At 35.3% G+C, this 16,045-nt stretch overlaps 2 protein-coding genes across 2 annotated transcripts; both read right to left on the reverse strand.

Annotated features, from left to right (window-relative positions):
* Positions 1 to 1,643: 1,643 nt before the first annotated feature.
* On the reverse strand, positions 1,644 to 6,044 carry LOC130564862 (uncharacterized). Its single transcript, XM_057351280.1, has 3 exons — positions 5,565 to 6,044; positions 4,282 to 4,394; positions 1,644 to 2,994 (listed from the first exon to the last, which is right to left on the reverse strand). Exons 1-3 carry the CDS (start codon positions 5,565 to 5,567, stop codon positions 2,439 to 2,441), a joined length of 672 nt encoding a protein of 223 aa, XP_057207263.1. The 5' UTR covers positions 5,568 to 6,044; the 3' UTR covers positions 1,644 to 2,438.
* Positions 6,045 to 11,303: 5,259 nt separating this feature from the next.
* On the reverse strand, positions 11,304 to 15,507 carry LOC130564483 (uncharacterized). Its single transcript, XM_057350564.1, has 3 exons — positions 15,499 to 15,507; positions 12,393 to 12,517; positions 11,304 to 12,271 (listed from the first exon to the last, which is right to left on the reverse strand). The coding sequence occupies exons 1-3, from the start codon at positions 15,505 to 15,507 to the stop codon at positions 11,674 to 11,676; spliced, it is 732 nt and encodes a 243-aa protein (XP_057206547.1). The 3' UTR covers positions 11,304 to 11,673.
* Positions 15,508 to 16,045: the final 538 nt, after the last annotated feature.

The following is a 16,045-nucleotide window of genomic DNA, read 5'->3' on the forward strand; positions in this document are numbered from 1 at the left end:
AATAAAGATTTTCCTATTTAAAGAAAGCTTTCTGTTTACTTCAGTTAAACCTGCATGACTATCTGATTCTTACTGCAGATAACCTGTTTAACCGCTGTTCTTTCCTTTTCCGTCTCTTTTGTAATGAAGTTGTGAAAGACTTTAAATAATATCAATATCCTGTATATATTCATCCAAATGTGAGGATGAAGGAATTGGTCCTTGGTAAGAGTAGAGGCCTTTGCTATGTTTCAATTGAAACGGTCCTCACAACAGAAGGGGCCACCGCTTACACTCGAAAAAGATCATTTTCACCTGCCATCACCCCACACCAGGGGAAATGTTAAGGGGATTTGATGGAAAGTGTCGTCACAATTATAAAAAAAAACTAAGAAACGTGCGTTTCAAGATAGGGATAAGAGAATTCCTGTAAAATTATTTAAAATTGAAATATATGCCACCATGCAATTAAATGCCACGTTATGAGATTGCTGGATAAAGGAAATCTTCCCTTTTTTTGCAGCAATATTCTAAATGTCATAATCGGGGTAAGTGGGAGAATATGCTATTTGTATTATTTAGGAATGAATATTTTCTCCACCTAGCTAATAAACTTTTGACAACATTTTTGATCTTCACATCTTAAATTTTCTTTTAACAAAATCATGCTCAAAATATTTGCTCATTTTTATTCCTAACAAATCATCCATAAACAATAAAACAGTACCATGACAAACCCGTTTATATTTAATGTATAGTTAAGTTGAGGCTGAGACTGAGACTAGTGTTGGCAATCGGCGTGTACATGCATAATGTAAACAACACAAACTTATAGTGAATCAACCAATAATGTATTGTGTGCTTGTGCTGTGGTTCCACCCCCCCCCCCTGCAGGCTCTCCTCTTTTTCCGGAAATAATCGTAATAAATTTGATCTAACTACTGTGTGTACCTCATCTTTAAGTCTCCCCAACCAGAAATTGAAGAGGGATCTTCCTGTTAAATAGAGCCCATGGCCTTTTTTTTTCTAACTACACAACAATAGATAAAGTATCCCTTAAAGAACAAAATGTTCATGGTTTGTATTGCTTTCTATTATCCCCTAAATCTACTCATTTACAAAAAAAATCTTCTTTGATTCACAAGTTCGATATGTCTCACTCTATCTGCATTTTTTCAGTTGAAATTCTGTAAACACATCAAATTATGCTGTACAGTGCTACACATCCTCATTGATGTGAGAAATGACTGCGTGAAACTGCTATTGGAATTGCAAAACCACTCAATTCAGATGTACTCGGTCTTCGTAGAACTGATCTTGACACTTTTTTAAACAGAGTTGAGCAGCTGTAACTCTGTCATGTACTTTCTTCAAGGGTGGTTCCCATACAAGGCTTAAGACTAGTCTTAGACTAAAATAAATTATATACAGTAGCTGTCTTAACTGAAATCAGCTTGCACTGACATACTTCATACATTATCTTTTTTTTAGGTATTTGATAGGTAAACTTAAAAGATTTGCTATAAAGTACTGGGAATCTGTGAAGATCATGGCCTGCAACTTTACAACCAATTATTCCTAAAACAATGGCAGAGCCTATTTCTTATCAAGAAATGCATTTTAATACATACATTAATACATTTAATGTTGTATGACACTTGTTGTTGTGGCAAAGTAAGAAATAAAAGTTTATATGATTTGCATGTCTTGCTTTCTGTTTTTGAAATGTAAAACATTAAGGGGTAAAACCACTGATCTAAATAAATGACTGGATTGCTACTGACGTCATTACACTGAAGCTACCGCGCCGCCATGTTGGTATGCCCAAACGTTCTATTAAATTAATAGCGAGTTATCACTTATTAATGATAAAACAGTAACTTACCAGTCCCTGTTTTTACATCTAAAGTCTAATAGTACATTTTTACAACGCAAATGTCTTAAGCATGTAAATGGTTAATTATTTAAAGTCAGGGATTTTCCTGTCTTATTAGATATAGAGTGACTTGCGTTCATTTTCATTACAGTAGCGTATATCAGATCAGCAGACTCACGAGACACCTTAACATGTGACAAATGTGCTTATTCTGAAATTTAAATATGGATAAATACAGGCTGCATATGTTTTTTAAGTCATGAAGCTTTATTTCTAAACATTTACACATTTGCCATTACAACAGTGTGCAATACACATTCTACACACGTCGCTATTCTGCCCAAAATAAAAATAAACATTGGAAAAACATCAGAAGTAACAACTAACTTAAACACACGTGAACTAAAAACGTATTGCGTGCCTAATAAGCTGAAAAACGGGCTATTTCAGATCGTCATATTGACTAAGTCAATGATGCTCTCTGTCAGTTGGACATACCAAGATGGCAGCGCGAACGCTTCCAGTTGCTTCACCTCCTGCTGTTGGTTTAGCGTTATAGGCACAATCCAGTCTTTTATATAGATCAGTGGAAACAAAGCTGTGGAAAGAAATTGGAGCTATCTATGCCTGGACTTCCACATTGGACACATGTGTTTCCCACTCTCGGGCCACACCTGTAAAGTGGCACATAATCAGCAATTTTCATTAGTTCATTTTGTAGATAATTTTTGTTTTTGTCTTCATCATATATATGAGTATAAACAAAAGCTTTAATCCCTGTGAATTCTTTCAATTTCTCAAGACCTGATAGAATATTTTCATTTTGAAGACAGCCATCAATGCAGGGAGAGAGTAAGGTGTAGAAAATCACACAACCGGCCTCTCTTTTTTTCAACAAGGATTCCAAGGCTGATATTCCTCCATTATCGGCCATCAGCAGAAACTCTGAATGTCCATCTTTAGTAGTACCTGCTGCAATAAGCTCTTTACCGTTATAGATGTTATTGTTATTCTTCCCTATCACAGGTTTCACGTCTTCCCCTTTGTCATCTTTGAGAAAGGATGACTCGTCATAACCATCCTTACATTGTTCCTTTGGGACATTGATGGCTACTGCAAACTGCTCACCTTTTTCATAACTGAAAAAACAATTATGTAAGTAAATAGAAATCACAAATCAGAAATGTATGACAGAACTGTCTTTAAGAGTGGAAATATGTGTACGTTATATTTGTTCATATTAAAGTGATACTTCACCCAAAAATTTAAATTCTGTCATCATTTAAAAGTTGTTCAATTTTTATTCTGATGAACACAGAGAAAGATATTTGGTAGAATGCTTATAACCAGACAGATTTTGCCCCCCATTGACTCCCATAGTAGGAAACATTACTTTATATTTTTGTGTTCTGTTCAACACAAAAGACATTTTGAAGAATGTAGGACAGCAAACAGTTCTGGGGCACTTTTGACTACCATTGTATTTTTTCCTACTATGGGAGTCAATGGGGGGCAAAACCTGTCTGGTTATGAGCATTCTTCCAAATATCTTTCTCTGTGTTCATCAGAGCAAATAAATTTATTCAGATTTGGAACAACTTGAAGGGGAGTAAATGATGACAGAATTTTAATTTTTGGGTGAAGTATCCCTTTAAGTTGATGCAAACATTGAAAAGCAGTTTTGACATTAATTTTTGACATTAATTTAACATCATTTTTATAGGTTACAGCAACTCATCACTCGCCAAGATTTTAAATTGTAAGTTTAAATTCATTATACTTTTTTATAGTGAACGCTGAGAAGTGGTATAAAAATCTATACAGTGGTGGAGCTAGAGTTTTATATATGGGGTGACCAGGGGGTGGCTACTTCAGGGGGTCCACAGACCATGATAGAAAATGTGTGTGTAACTCTGACCTGGCATCGAATTATAAATAAATAAATCCTAGGTTTGCTTATTAGAGGTACAAGTGTTAATTTACTACACAGAGTTTGTCACAAATGTGACATATGTATACAAAACAATTGCACAGCGTAATGAGATTAATGTAATTCTAAATATGAAATAAATTATAAAATATAAATAATGAAAATGTTGAAAACATAGTTTAACCCTGATTACTTGTTTAATTTAAACAGAAACAAAGCAGCACCAGAGGTGTCTTTAAACTGATGTGGATCAGAGCAGCATGATAAAACATATACTCATTCCATAGGACTGCAAGATTAAAACTAATTCATTGATGCTGATTATTGCCCTTGTCGTTGAAATCTTAATTACTTTCAGATATCAGAATACATTAACACTTTTTACACGCTACAAAACAAGCTGAGAAGCGTTTATGAATTATTTTATTGCTGAATCAAATTTTAGGGTGACCTTGGATCCATCCCCCTCTGGCTCCGCCACTGTATGTATACTTGCCTGTAGTGAATATAGTTTTGAATCTTAGAAAGAGTTGTAATGTCCACAGTATCATCAGGCAGGCAGCCAGGAAGCAGAGAGATCACAAGAGGGAGCAACAGCACAGTGCACCCCTAACAGACCATAAATGCAAAATTATCAATAGTTTCAATTTATCAGCAAAACAGCCAAGTAAAAAAGTGAAAGAAATACAGACCAGTATGATACTTCCAACAATGAAGATAAAAACCTTTGAATTTACCAAGGATTAAACACATATTTATACAAAATATTCCATGAATATGCTAAATGAGAAGAGTCTAGAAGCATGCACCACTATTTGTGAAACCCAAAAACAATTGTTCTCAAATGTTCTCAGCTACTATGTAATTTCAATTTGAACACTTACTATAATTTTAGTAAGTGTTCAAATTGTCATTTTTTGCATTTGCAGGGAGGCCATTTTGTAGGAAACCCATCGTGAGTACAACTCGTAGCATCAGTATAGAATAGTCTACTGTTACACGGTGTCTACACCGGACACGGTGCGACACGACAAGACACATCGCTTGTTCTTATGGGATTGTCGAGTCGTGTCGCACCGCATCCAGTGTGGACAAAATGTAATATTATAAAGGGTTCTAATCAAATAACATCGAGGTTTTCAAATTTTAATTCAGAAGTTAAATATATTCATATGGGAGTAAGGCCTGAAACAGTTTATATTATAAACTTTTGCAATGGACAAAACTATGTATCCTCTCTGGGTACTTTTGTCACTGTTAGTAACAATGTACTGTAGTTTTGGGGAAATACTCGTAATAGAAAAAATGAGTACTTGTCAGTTGCTAAACTGGCCAGTAACAGTTGTAAATTGGGGCTTAGAGTAGTGTCAATAGTTTTTCACATCAGCATTTATTATTATTGATGTGTAGATGGTTTTACACAAAAGTCAGAAGTTAGTTTTGAGTGTCACTACTATGCCTTTTTGACAGGAAGGTCACCTGTAGCTGAGAAACTCAGCAGTTCTACTGTGTCAGCTTTCATGTTTATGATATTTACACGTAACATGAGTAATTACTTTGCAATCAGCAAATGGATAATGAGGTAATAGATCAGAACATTCAAAGAGGTTTTACTAATGTGGTCCCAATATGAGTATAACACTACTGAATGTTGTTTCTGGAAGACAAAAAATTATAATAACCTTACCTCAACATCAGAATGCAATCGGGTCACAATAAGAATATGACGAATAAACATCCACAAAGAGATTAACAGGCAGATGTAGAGCTGTTACCTACCATGATGCTTGTTAGAGAAGATGCGATGTGGAAAGTTGGGTCCTATTCAGACAGTGGTGATTGAGAGAAGGAAAATAATCATATTTATTCTGCCTTTATGCAAAAATGAAGGCGGGGTTCAGTGAAATGGTTCAACATTTGCAAATAATTTGATTCATATAACAACTTGCAAATTATGCAAAAAGGATTGATAGTGTCATGACTCTGCCTCATCATGTCATGTCTTTCTTGGTCTTGTGGCAGAGTCATGACAAAGCCTTTGGTTTTGTGTGGAGAGAAACATATTAATGTTGATCATGACTTAATATTCGTTCTCTCCGGTCCCGTCTTTGGCCCCGTCCCTCTCGTTCCTCGTATAGCTTTCCACCCGTGTCTCATTACCCACACCTGCCCATTGTTATCTTCCTTTGTTAGTCTCCCTATTTAATGTCCTTGTGTTTGCTGTCCTGTGTTGGTTCGTTTTGTATCTCTCCGTGTGAGTGTTTCTCGTGCCTTGCCTAGAGTTATCTTGTGCTTACCTGTTTGTATTTCCCCTTGTTGTTATCTACCCTAAGTCTAGTGTCGCAATATCCTGTCTAGTTTAGTTTTTGTTTCTATCCGGTTTTTCCCCACGTGGGAAGTTTTTGGTTTACCTTTTTGATATACTTTTAGTAACCTTGTCTGTCCCCCATCGTGGGTATTTTTGTTCTTTATTATTAAAAGTTTCTTTGTTACCCCGTACCGCTGCCTGCATTTGGGTTATTTCCCTGTGGTCCCTGACAGATAGAGTACTTTCAATCTTTTGATTCTAAACCAATGAACTTTCTATATTGTAGGAATATCATTAGCAAAGAGTATTTGATGTTGTCCATCAACAGATTCAACACTATCAAAGTGGATATAAAATGTATATTAAAAGTCATTTATAGTTATACAAACCGCATAAAAGATTAAAAGTACTCTATCAATCCTATTTGCATAAGAGCTGGTCCACAAGTCGAAAACAATGTGATATACAACTTTGATAGTAGAATGAAACGTTTTATTATCAAGTACTGATGTTTGCTGCAGTGCATATTTAAAGTGCCCAAATAGAGAGGCAATCTTGGACCAAGTAAAAAAACAGACAAAAGTAACTAAGAAAGTCAAAAGATATGGAATGTTTTTAAATTCTTAATTGGTAAAATATATATATATTAGTAGATGTGACGAGAAGCTCCTGAGTCCTGACAAAAAGTTAGTTGCAATTCCAATGAAAAGAAAACATTTTCCTATTTAAAGAAAACTTTCTGCTACAGCCAAACTTGCAAATATCTGTCTCTTACTGTAGATAACCTCTCTTTAACAGCTGTTCTTTCCTCATTGAAATGAAGCCTTTTTGTGAAAGTCATACCCTGTTTTATATTCATCCAAATGTGAGGATAAAGGAATGGGTTTCATTTTGAGGTTTTATCGGACAGCAAACCAAAACTATTTGCCACACTAAGATTATGTGGGCACAAAAACTTGTACGTGGGCATAATTCTGTCTTGCAGAATGATCATAGATATTTCATTGTCATATCCCTGTGCAACCACTACATGATTCGACACATACTGCTCATACTTTTCCCTGGCAGTCTTGTCGAAATATCACGTGTTACAAGTCACTACAAATTATTAGTGACCAAAAGTTTCCCCCAACGAACAGCAAAAAACATTTAGTTTTAAACCTGTCTGGCTAGTGCTTAATGTTTTACGCATGATGTCCATATGTGGTCTCTTGTGGCTGTTCATCAAACGCCGAAAAAACAAAAGCCAAAACAAAAATTCACAGAAAAAAGCTGAAGTCTAACTAAAGCAGCGCGTGCTACACCGTGACGCTCCTCTCCTATTGCAACACTCCCACTTCTTGCCAGGGACAAAAATGTATAAATTGTTAACATCTAAATACAATACAAATCGCACTATATTCCCACCTAGGGGTGCAACTGGGTAACTACTTACATGCATAACCTGTGTTATAGAAATTGAAAGGAAATTTCCATATTTATTGTCTGCGGCTTAAACATGTTTAAAGGTTCTCTGAATGTGAAACACTAATCATGTCTGTAGAATAGTCATGTAACTTGTGAATGTGAAAATCCAAAATTTAATCAAAGTAAATTAGTTTTAGGAAGTTACCATAATGATGTTGCAAAGTTTTTAGAAATGTTAGAAGATGAGTTTTCTCTATGATAATGAAAGATGGGAGTTACTTGTCCAGAGCCAACCCCACATGAGTCATGTCACGTGACCGTCTAAATGTGAACATCCATAAACATTTACATGACATTAACACATTTGGCGGAACCCATTATCCAAAACGACGTACAATTTTACAAACAGAATGGCACAAAGACAGACAATGTACGAGCACTAACATTTCTGTTCATGTGAAAGTGAGAAAACACTTATAATAGCTCCTCATGTTTTTGTACGTGTGAATGATTAGGCAGGTTTTAGGCAGTATAGCTACAGTTTAAATCTGAATATTGTAATTGTTTAACTAACACAAGTTAAGTATCAACAACAGAAGAATATTTACTGTATCTCTCATGGCTATGTGGCATAAGATACTGAACGTAAACATTTCCCTTTGCTGGTTTACAAGTAATTGTTGATTTAACGCTGCTGCATGAAACCATGACTCCATAAAATAGTATATGCAGTATCTAAAGTTGTTTTTAATATTAAATTACTTTTAGAACTATGCTGATTAGTGTGTGAACCTATTTTTTCAAAATGAAAATTTTGTCATGATTTACTCACCCCTTGTCATTTCAAACCTGCATGACTTTCTTTCTTCTGCAGAACAGAAAAGCAGATATTTTGAAAAATGTTTGTAACAGAAAACAGCTGGTCCCCATTGACTTGCATTGGTGTTGTGTCCACACAATAGCAGTCAATGGGGACCGACGGTTTGTGGTTAACAACATTCTTCAAAATATCTTTTGTTTTTGCAAAAGATAGAAAGTCATAGGCCTACAGGTTTGAAATGTCAAGAGGACAGATAAATGATGACAAAATTTTCATTTTGGTGTTGCACTACTCCTTATACGATTGTTTAAATGCCCCAGTTATTATTCTTTGACCAAATAAAAGTAATTAAAACATCCAGGCGCAAGGGATTATAGGTAATCTTATGCTTTGAGAATTTTAAGAGAACAAAGTGTTTTAAGAGAGATTTTGTCTCTGCACTTTGACATTGTTGTTTACGACACCCTGTGATATTTATTTAAGGTGTGAAAGAAACATCATAGCAATAGACATAAAAGATGTGAGATGAACTCTTGTGTGGAAGAAGCTACTCACTCTCCAACTAATCTTGACACTGTTTATTTATGTTTCTGAGAGTTGGGCAGCTGGGACTCTGCCTTGCACTTTAATAGTGTAAAACCCCCAGTTTATTTGCTCATGGCATGCATGTTCTCTCACCACTGAACTTTAGCTTTGATAACTTGATATTTATATTAAACTTCATACTTCACGACTTAATCATCACTATTGTCTGCTGAATTATTTGTTTTCAGATTCAAATTTGAATCCCATTTTCAAAGTAATCTCAGATGTTTTGTCTTCTCTGTATATAACGGTGATGCATTTAAATGCTCCTTGCATAGTGTAGTTCCCCTTCATGAGGCCAGATATGATCTTTTCATTGTTTCAAGTGTTCTATTTTGTGATTCTAACACAAACACACATAAAATTAAGATTCAGGTTCAAGGTTCAGGTTCAGGCTTGCTGGTTGGATTCTTGTTGAGCTCCTGAATGAATGAATGGGTCACCTTTAAAGGCTGTCACAGACAGCAAACCAAAACTGTTTCCACATCCACAAACTCATAAACTCGTGAAATCTGCCTTGCAAAAATAAAGTCTAATCTCAAATTGGGTAACACTTTAGAATAATGGTCCGTTGTTAACAAGTAACTATGCAGAAAGTAATAGGCAGCACTACATTAACACTTACCTTAATACTATTAACTAATATAGAAGCAAGATTAACTAAGCAGTAAGTAATAGCTAATTTAGGACAAAGGTAGTTCCTTATTTGGTATTTGATAATTACTAAAGAAAAATGCCATCATTGACAACTACTTGCGAACTATGACCAATTAATAAAGAAAAAACAATTAATTACTAATCTCAACATTAACGTACATAAAGTGAAAAAATAGGTTGTTTGTGGAAACTAATTTATGAATAAATACAAATACCAAAAGCCAAATACCAAAACATGAATGGATATATTCTACGTATATAGCCTATCCATAGAGATATATTTCATGTAGTACTGCCTATTACTTTCTGCATAGTTACTTGTTAACAACGGACCATTATTCTAAAGAGTTACCTCAAATTGTTTTGTTGACATCGTGTTCAGGCAGCACATATTTAACAAGTGCTAGATAAGCAATTTACAGTACATTTTATCTAAATATTTACAGATTCTTTACCATATGGGATCAAATTTATGACCTTTGCATTCAGTACAAAATGAAACAAGAATATGTAGTAAATGGTTCATTTTGAAACAACGAATGCTTCATATATGGCACCAGTGAAGAATGACATGATGTTTCTTTTAAAAAACTTTACTGCGAACTATAAAAAAATCTGTTTTTAAATGTTTATTATTTGCGTACTAAATGCTTTGACACACAATAATATTTGAATGCTGAACTTAATTTCATCAGTATCCCCCCTAATAAGAATGTTTGATGACAATTATTATCATTTTTAAATATATTTGTAGTTAAATACAGTTCCATGCCTCATCTATCTGAGTTTTTCCAGTTTATAATCTGAATGCTCTTGTAGGGCAGTAAGCAGCTTCTTTGCTGAATCTAGTTTGTTCCTGGACAGTTCCCTTTCTCTGAGGTGGGCGGGGTTTAGTCTGAGAGCTGAAGCCACAGCAGCACCGCCCCCTTCTGTGACATCACAGTATGACAGCCTGCAGAGAGATTAGGAACAAAATCTAGAGCTGTCCATTTCATAAATTATATATTATAATTTATATGATATATTCGTTTCTCTTTTCATAAAAATGATGTTAATGAATCATAAATAATCAAGCCTAAGTATTACTGTGCCACTGTTGCGTTTGTGTTTTTTGGCCTTGCTACGCATATGGAATAACCGTTTTATAAAAGCAATAATCCCTGTGAAGCAGTGGGCTACAGTGCATTTTATAACAGTTTAGAGGGTTGTAGGGACTCCGCTTGATGTCCTTTTGCCTTTTCTTTTAGGACGCTAGAAAAGAAAATTGTGCATCTGCTGTGTCACCTGCGTAGTGTTAATATCTTCATCCTGGAGGTTTGGTGGAGCATCCAAAGACCACTTGCTCTTTATGGATACACAGCTGGATCCAGGAGTGTTTGATCGTACCGACTGGATTAAATTTTAGAAAACAAAAAATCCTTGAGTTTTAAATCCAGTGTTCGCATCACAAAATAGTTTGCATTTGCAAATAAGTTAAACTACTCAACTCTTGAAGGCAGGATCATTATACTGTATTTATTGTGATCAGTTTGCGTTTGCTTTAGTCTCTTGTCTGCAGTGCATCTTCTCTGAATGGGAGTCTTCTATACTGGGGGTCACAATGGACCCCTTTTGTATTCATGGTAATCCTCTGATAATCAAAGACATGTTTACAAAATGCTCATACTTCATTTTTTAGAGCATTTCACAACAACACCCCCACCAAAGGTTTACATGTGTTCAGGGGCACCGTATAGGCATTTCTAATAAAGCGCAACTACGGTAAACAATTTCCCCAGAAGTCAGCTACAGCATCTGCGATGTCCTCATGTAAAAATGTTTATAGGCAAAGTAAATAAGACATATGGTTTTAACAGTGGGAGTCTTTGCATTGTCTTGATTTATAGCATGAAAAATGTGCGTGTTCATGCATTTTGGATTGTAGTCATCACATCTTCAGACAGAAGCTCAAAGTTTGCCAAAAAGATTTATTAAAATTGTTTTGAATATACTATTTGTTAAAGCACCAAGCAAGCATATTGTAAGTCTTAAAATATTGCATTTTTTCCAACTTTAAAGTGGGCGAAGTAAGACAGAAATAAAGCAATGCCTCAGCCAGGAGTTAACATCCTTTACTTTGTAAGACATTTCTCATCAATGGGAAGATTATTTCTCCCACCACAGGAGAAACACTCATCGTTGTTCACACAGCGATATAGAGGAACATTGTCTGCAATCCTCTGCAGTGCTTCTCTTAAAATATCTGTCGATCCTTCACCTGTGAAGACGTGTTTAAAGACAAGCGCTTTAATGCTTTTATGTGCACTCCAGTTTGCAAGGCCGGGAAGGATCTTATTTGGGCTGTTCACATTAAGGCAGGTTTTAGAACATGGAGAGTTAAGGCTGAAGAGAATAGTACAGCTGTCTACTCTTGTATTCAGAAGGTTTTGCATGGGTGTTGTGGGTATTTCTACAGTAGGGTTAAGCAGGAGACGCTCAGAGTGAATGAAGTTCGATTGACTAACTTTCTTAACTCCTGCTGCTATGAGCTCTGTACCTTTATAAACAGGGTATTGCTTATTAACAATGTCACGTTTTACATCTGTTGGATTCTCATTAGTTAGAAAGTTGTCCTTTGAAGGCTGGAATCCAGCTTCACACTGAGCCGTCGGTACGTTGATGGCTACAGCGTATTGAAGTTCCTGTTTATGTTCATTAACTATCTTGTAGCTGAAAGACATTAAACAACAGTTTTTAGAGCAAAAATTAGTACGTTTACAGATCACTGAAATTTAACTTCTTTTGTTTTTGATCTACGCAAACGGATGGGCTGTATAACGCCAAAACCTACTTCTGCTCAAAGAAGGTGATGACACGAGCAAGAGTGTTACTGTCGATGTTCTGTCCATCCACACTCTTCAGTGTCGAGTGATGCAGCAGAAAGAGCAACAGGACGCCACTCAAAGATGCTGTGAACTAGAATCACAAAATACAACACAAACACACATAAACCTGAGTAACAAAGCACTGCATGTGTTGTGTGCATGTCAGAATTGATGTGATTCAGTTATAGCTGTGAATGGGATTTACCATGATGTCTGTGTCAGGATGAGTTGTGTGTGAATCTCCACAGAAGCTGGGATCAAGGAAGCAGATCAAGTAAAGTATTGTGTGTATTGATCGTGAAGTATTTATACTGGGTTTGATCCGCCTTCTTCATGGATTTGGTTTGCTGCAAATCATTGATGCAACCCCCAAAACTGCTGAAGGCTGCCAGTCCTCGCTCAGATGTAATAATAATAAACATTCTTTAGTTATATTGTAAGTTAAATTAAATTTAAAAGGTTTATCATTTCTTGATACTATACATTGTTGTCATTATCTACCAGATGGAACTTCAGATGTACCCTTATTAAAACATACTGAATATTGATCACTTAAAGATGACTTTACCAAAAATATATTAAATAATACAAAACTTCAATAAGCAAAAATGTTATAACCTCTTACTAACAAATGTTTAAATACCCCATAAGGTGTTATTCTTTGACCAAACAAAAATAATTAAAATATCCAGACACAAGGGTCTATAAGTAATCTTATGTTTTGGGAATTTTAAGAGAACAATGTGTTTTAAGAGCGATTTTGTCTCTGCACTTTGACGTTGTTGTTTACGAACACCCTGTGATATTTATTTAAGGTGTAAACAGACATCATAGCAGCAGATATAAATAAAAGATGTGACATGACCTCCTGTGTGGAAAAAGTTTCTCAGCTTCTCTCCAACTGATCTTGACACTGTTTTTTTATCTTTCTGAGAGTTGGGCAGCTGCGACTCTGCCTTGAACTTTGATAGTGTAAAACACTCATGTGATGCATGTGAATTCTCAACCATCTATGCACTTTATTCCTGTTCTCACACCACTGAACATTAGCTTTGATAACTTGATATTTATATTAAACTTCATACTTCTTCGTGACTATTACCCTTATTGTCTGCTGAATTATTTGTTTTCAGATTCAGATTGGGATCACAGACTTTTAATGTGATCTCAGATGTTTTGTCTTCTCTGTATATAACGGTGATGCACTATAAATGCTGCTTGCATTGTCGTTCCCCTGCATGAGGCCAGATAAGATCTTTTTATTGTTTCAGTGTTTCTTCACAGACTTCTGTGAAGGGCATTGTTTTTTTACTCATTACGGCAGATATCAGCACATGGAGAGTTAGTGGAGAACTCTTTATTTATTCGGGAGGTTTTGCATGAGTGTTGTGGGTATTTAACAGTATAGGGTTAAGAAGGAGACACTCCTATATGTATGAAAGGACGCGCCTCACTGTAAACTGTTAGAATCACCAAATGCAACAAAAACACACATAAAATGAAGATGTCAATGTTTAATGAAGATCGGTAAGTGTAATGTCAGGAATCAAGATCCTGAACTTCTCGACCTGCTACATCTGCAGTCTTTGCATTTATCCACTTGTTTTCTTGCATGCAGCATGTGCAATATTTGGCCAAAGTAGTCAAGTAGTGTGAAGAGCACATAAGTAGTCAAGTGTGTGTAGTAGGCCTACGTTTTACTATGCGACACTCTGAACCTGAATTAGTTGACTTATGTTATATTCTATACTAGAAAATAGTGCAAAAATCAATCGCCTTCAATCTTATATTTGACTGACATTTGTGACCTTTTGTGACCTTTTAATAACAACTGTTTAATTTCCCATTACTTTGTAATCTTTGACCAAGCATAAAAAGCATCAAAATATTAGGACCTATGGGTATTCCTTGATAGAACAATGCTGGTTCAGTTCAGGCTTGCTGGTTCGGTTCTTGTTGAGCTCCTGAATGAATGAATGGGTCACCTTTAAAGGCTGTAATGCACATCAAATCAAAACTGTTTGCCACATCCACTAAGATTTAGCGGTCACACAAACTCATGAGATCTGCCGTGCAGAAATATAGTCTAATCTCAAAATGTTTTGTTGACATCAGTCGTGTTGAAGCTGCACACATTTAACAAGCCAGTACTAGATGTGGCCAATATGTTTCCCCGAACAACAGCAAAAAGTAAAAAACATGTCTTTTTGAAATTGATTCCCAGTTCTAGAGTTCTCAAAGGATCAGACATTCTGCAAGTATAGTATTCAACTGTATATAATTGCTTTAAAGTTTACTATAATATAATTTATTTAAGTTTTTTGGGGAATATGCTTAAAAAAGGTCCAGACAGATGCAGAAAACAGAACTCCATATGTTTTTATTTGGTCATGCAATATAGCAGTTCTGATCATATCGAGGTTGTGAAAGCATTATCATTGTTACAGGTTACGTTCACATACAATTTGTGTGTCTTTTGAAGAATACATTTTCTTGAGCAAACTACTTTCAGTCTTTTTTCAGGTGTTCTTTAAAATCCTCTTTCAAAATCCAAATGCATTAAATCCATTGTGTTGTTCTGAGGGACATCCTATTGGCTTGATTTGTTTATCCTAGAAAACATGAAGCAGTGAAAGTTTAATTCCATGCATGAATTTGTTGAATGTAACCATTTTTACTACATTATAAACCATATATCATACTTTTTACTCCACTACATTTCATGAATAAATGTTTTTTTTTTTTACATTTTAATGCTGAAGTACATTAAATCTACTTTCTTTTTCAAAGTATTTTTATTTTTAAAAGTGGGATTTAATGTACTTGAATACTGTATTAAAGGTAAAAACATGTAAAAAGTATTAATGAAATGTATAGTGGAGTAAAAGTATGATATATGCTTTATGATGTAGTGATGTAATTATTTTCAAAGCAAAAACACTCTCTTAAAGTAGAGATACTTGAGAAATGCACTTGAGTAAAAGTAAAAATACTATACTATTACCTCTGAATGTAACAATATTAATATACTTTTGTTGCATGTAATCTGAATATTGTTTATTATCTTGTTACATTCGTCATGATTTTTGGGGGGTATCGAGTGCTTACTTTTCCAGGGCTTTTCCCAATGCATAGAGTACTTCGGGGTATTTAGTTCCATTTTCTGATTTGTTGAACCTAGAAAATATGATGCAGTGGGAATGTAATCATCTGCGTGAGTTTGTTGAATGTAACAATATTAATATACTTTCGTGAATAGGCACATAATCTGGAAATATTTAACTACTATCTTTATTAAACTACTGTCATCATTTTTGCGTGTATCGAGTGCTTACTCTTCCTTCATTTCAACTTTTCCTTGTGTGTTTTTATTCCCATTTTCTGCTTTAGAGTAAAGAGATGAAGCAGGAAGATCAGGACGAGGCCCCTTGATGCTATATTGAGAACCTAGACCAAACACACATCGCAAACACAACACGCAGGTTACAGTACAACACAGGCAGAAGTTAAAACTATCGTCCTGCCATTTGAGAGATGATTTTCTTTGGTCCTTTTTTGTAGCCTAATCTTATTCGGAGCTTCTTGATGTTTCTACTCAGTAGCATAGCAATATCATGGG

The sequence above is a fragment of the Triplophysa rosa genome, linkage group LG14, assembly GCF_024868665.1.
Source record: "Triplophysa rosa linkage group LG14, Trosa_1v2, whole genome shotgun sequence".
NCBI classification, from domain to species: Eukaryota; Metazoa; Chordata; class Actinopteri; order Cypriniformes; family Nemacheilidae; genus Triplophysa; species Triplophysa rosa.

What these genes read in the sequence shown, in the direction of transcription:
- LOC130564862 (XM_057351280.1), bottom strand. An exon ending in CAAAACTATATTCACTACAG is followed by an intron (nt 2,995 to 4,281) that starts GCAAGTATACAT and finishes TTGTTTTTTCAG; the next exon opens with TTATGAAAAAGGTGAGCAGT.
- LOC130564483 (XM_057350564.1), bottom strand. An exon ending in ATCACCTTCTTTGAGCAGAA is followed by an intron (nt 12,272 to 12,392) that starts GTAGGTTTTGGC and finishes AATGTCTTTCAG; the next exon opens with CTACAAGATAGTTAATGAAC.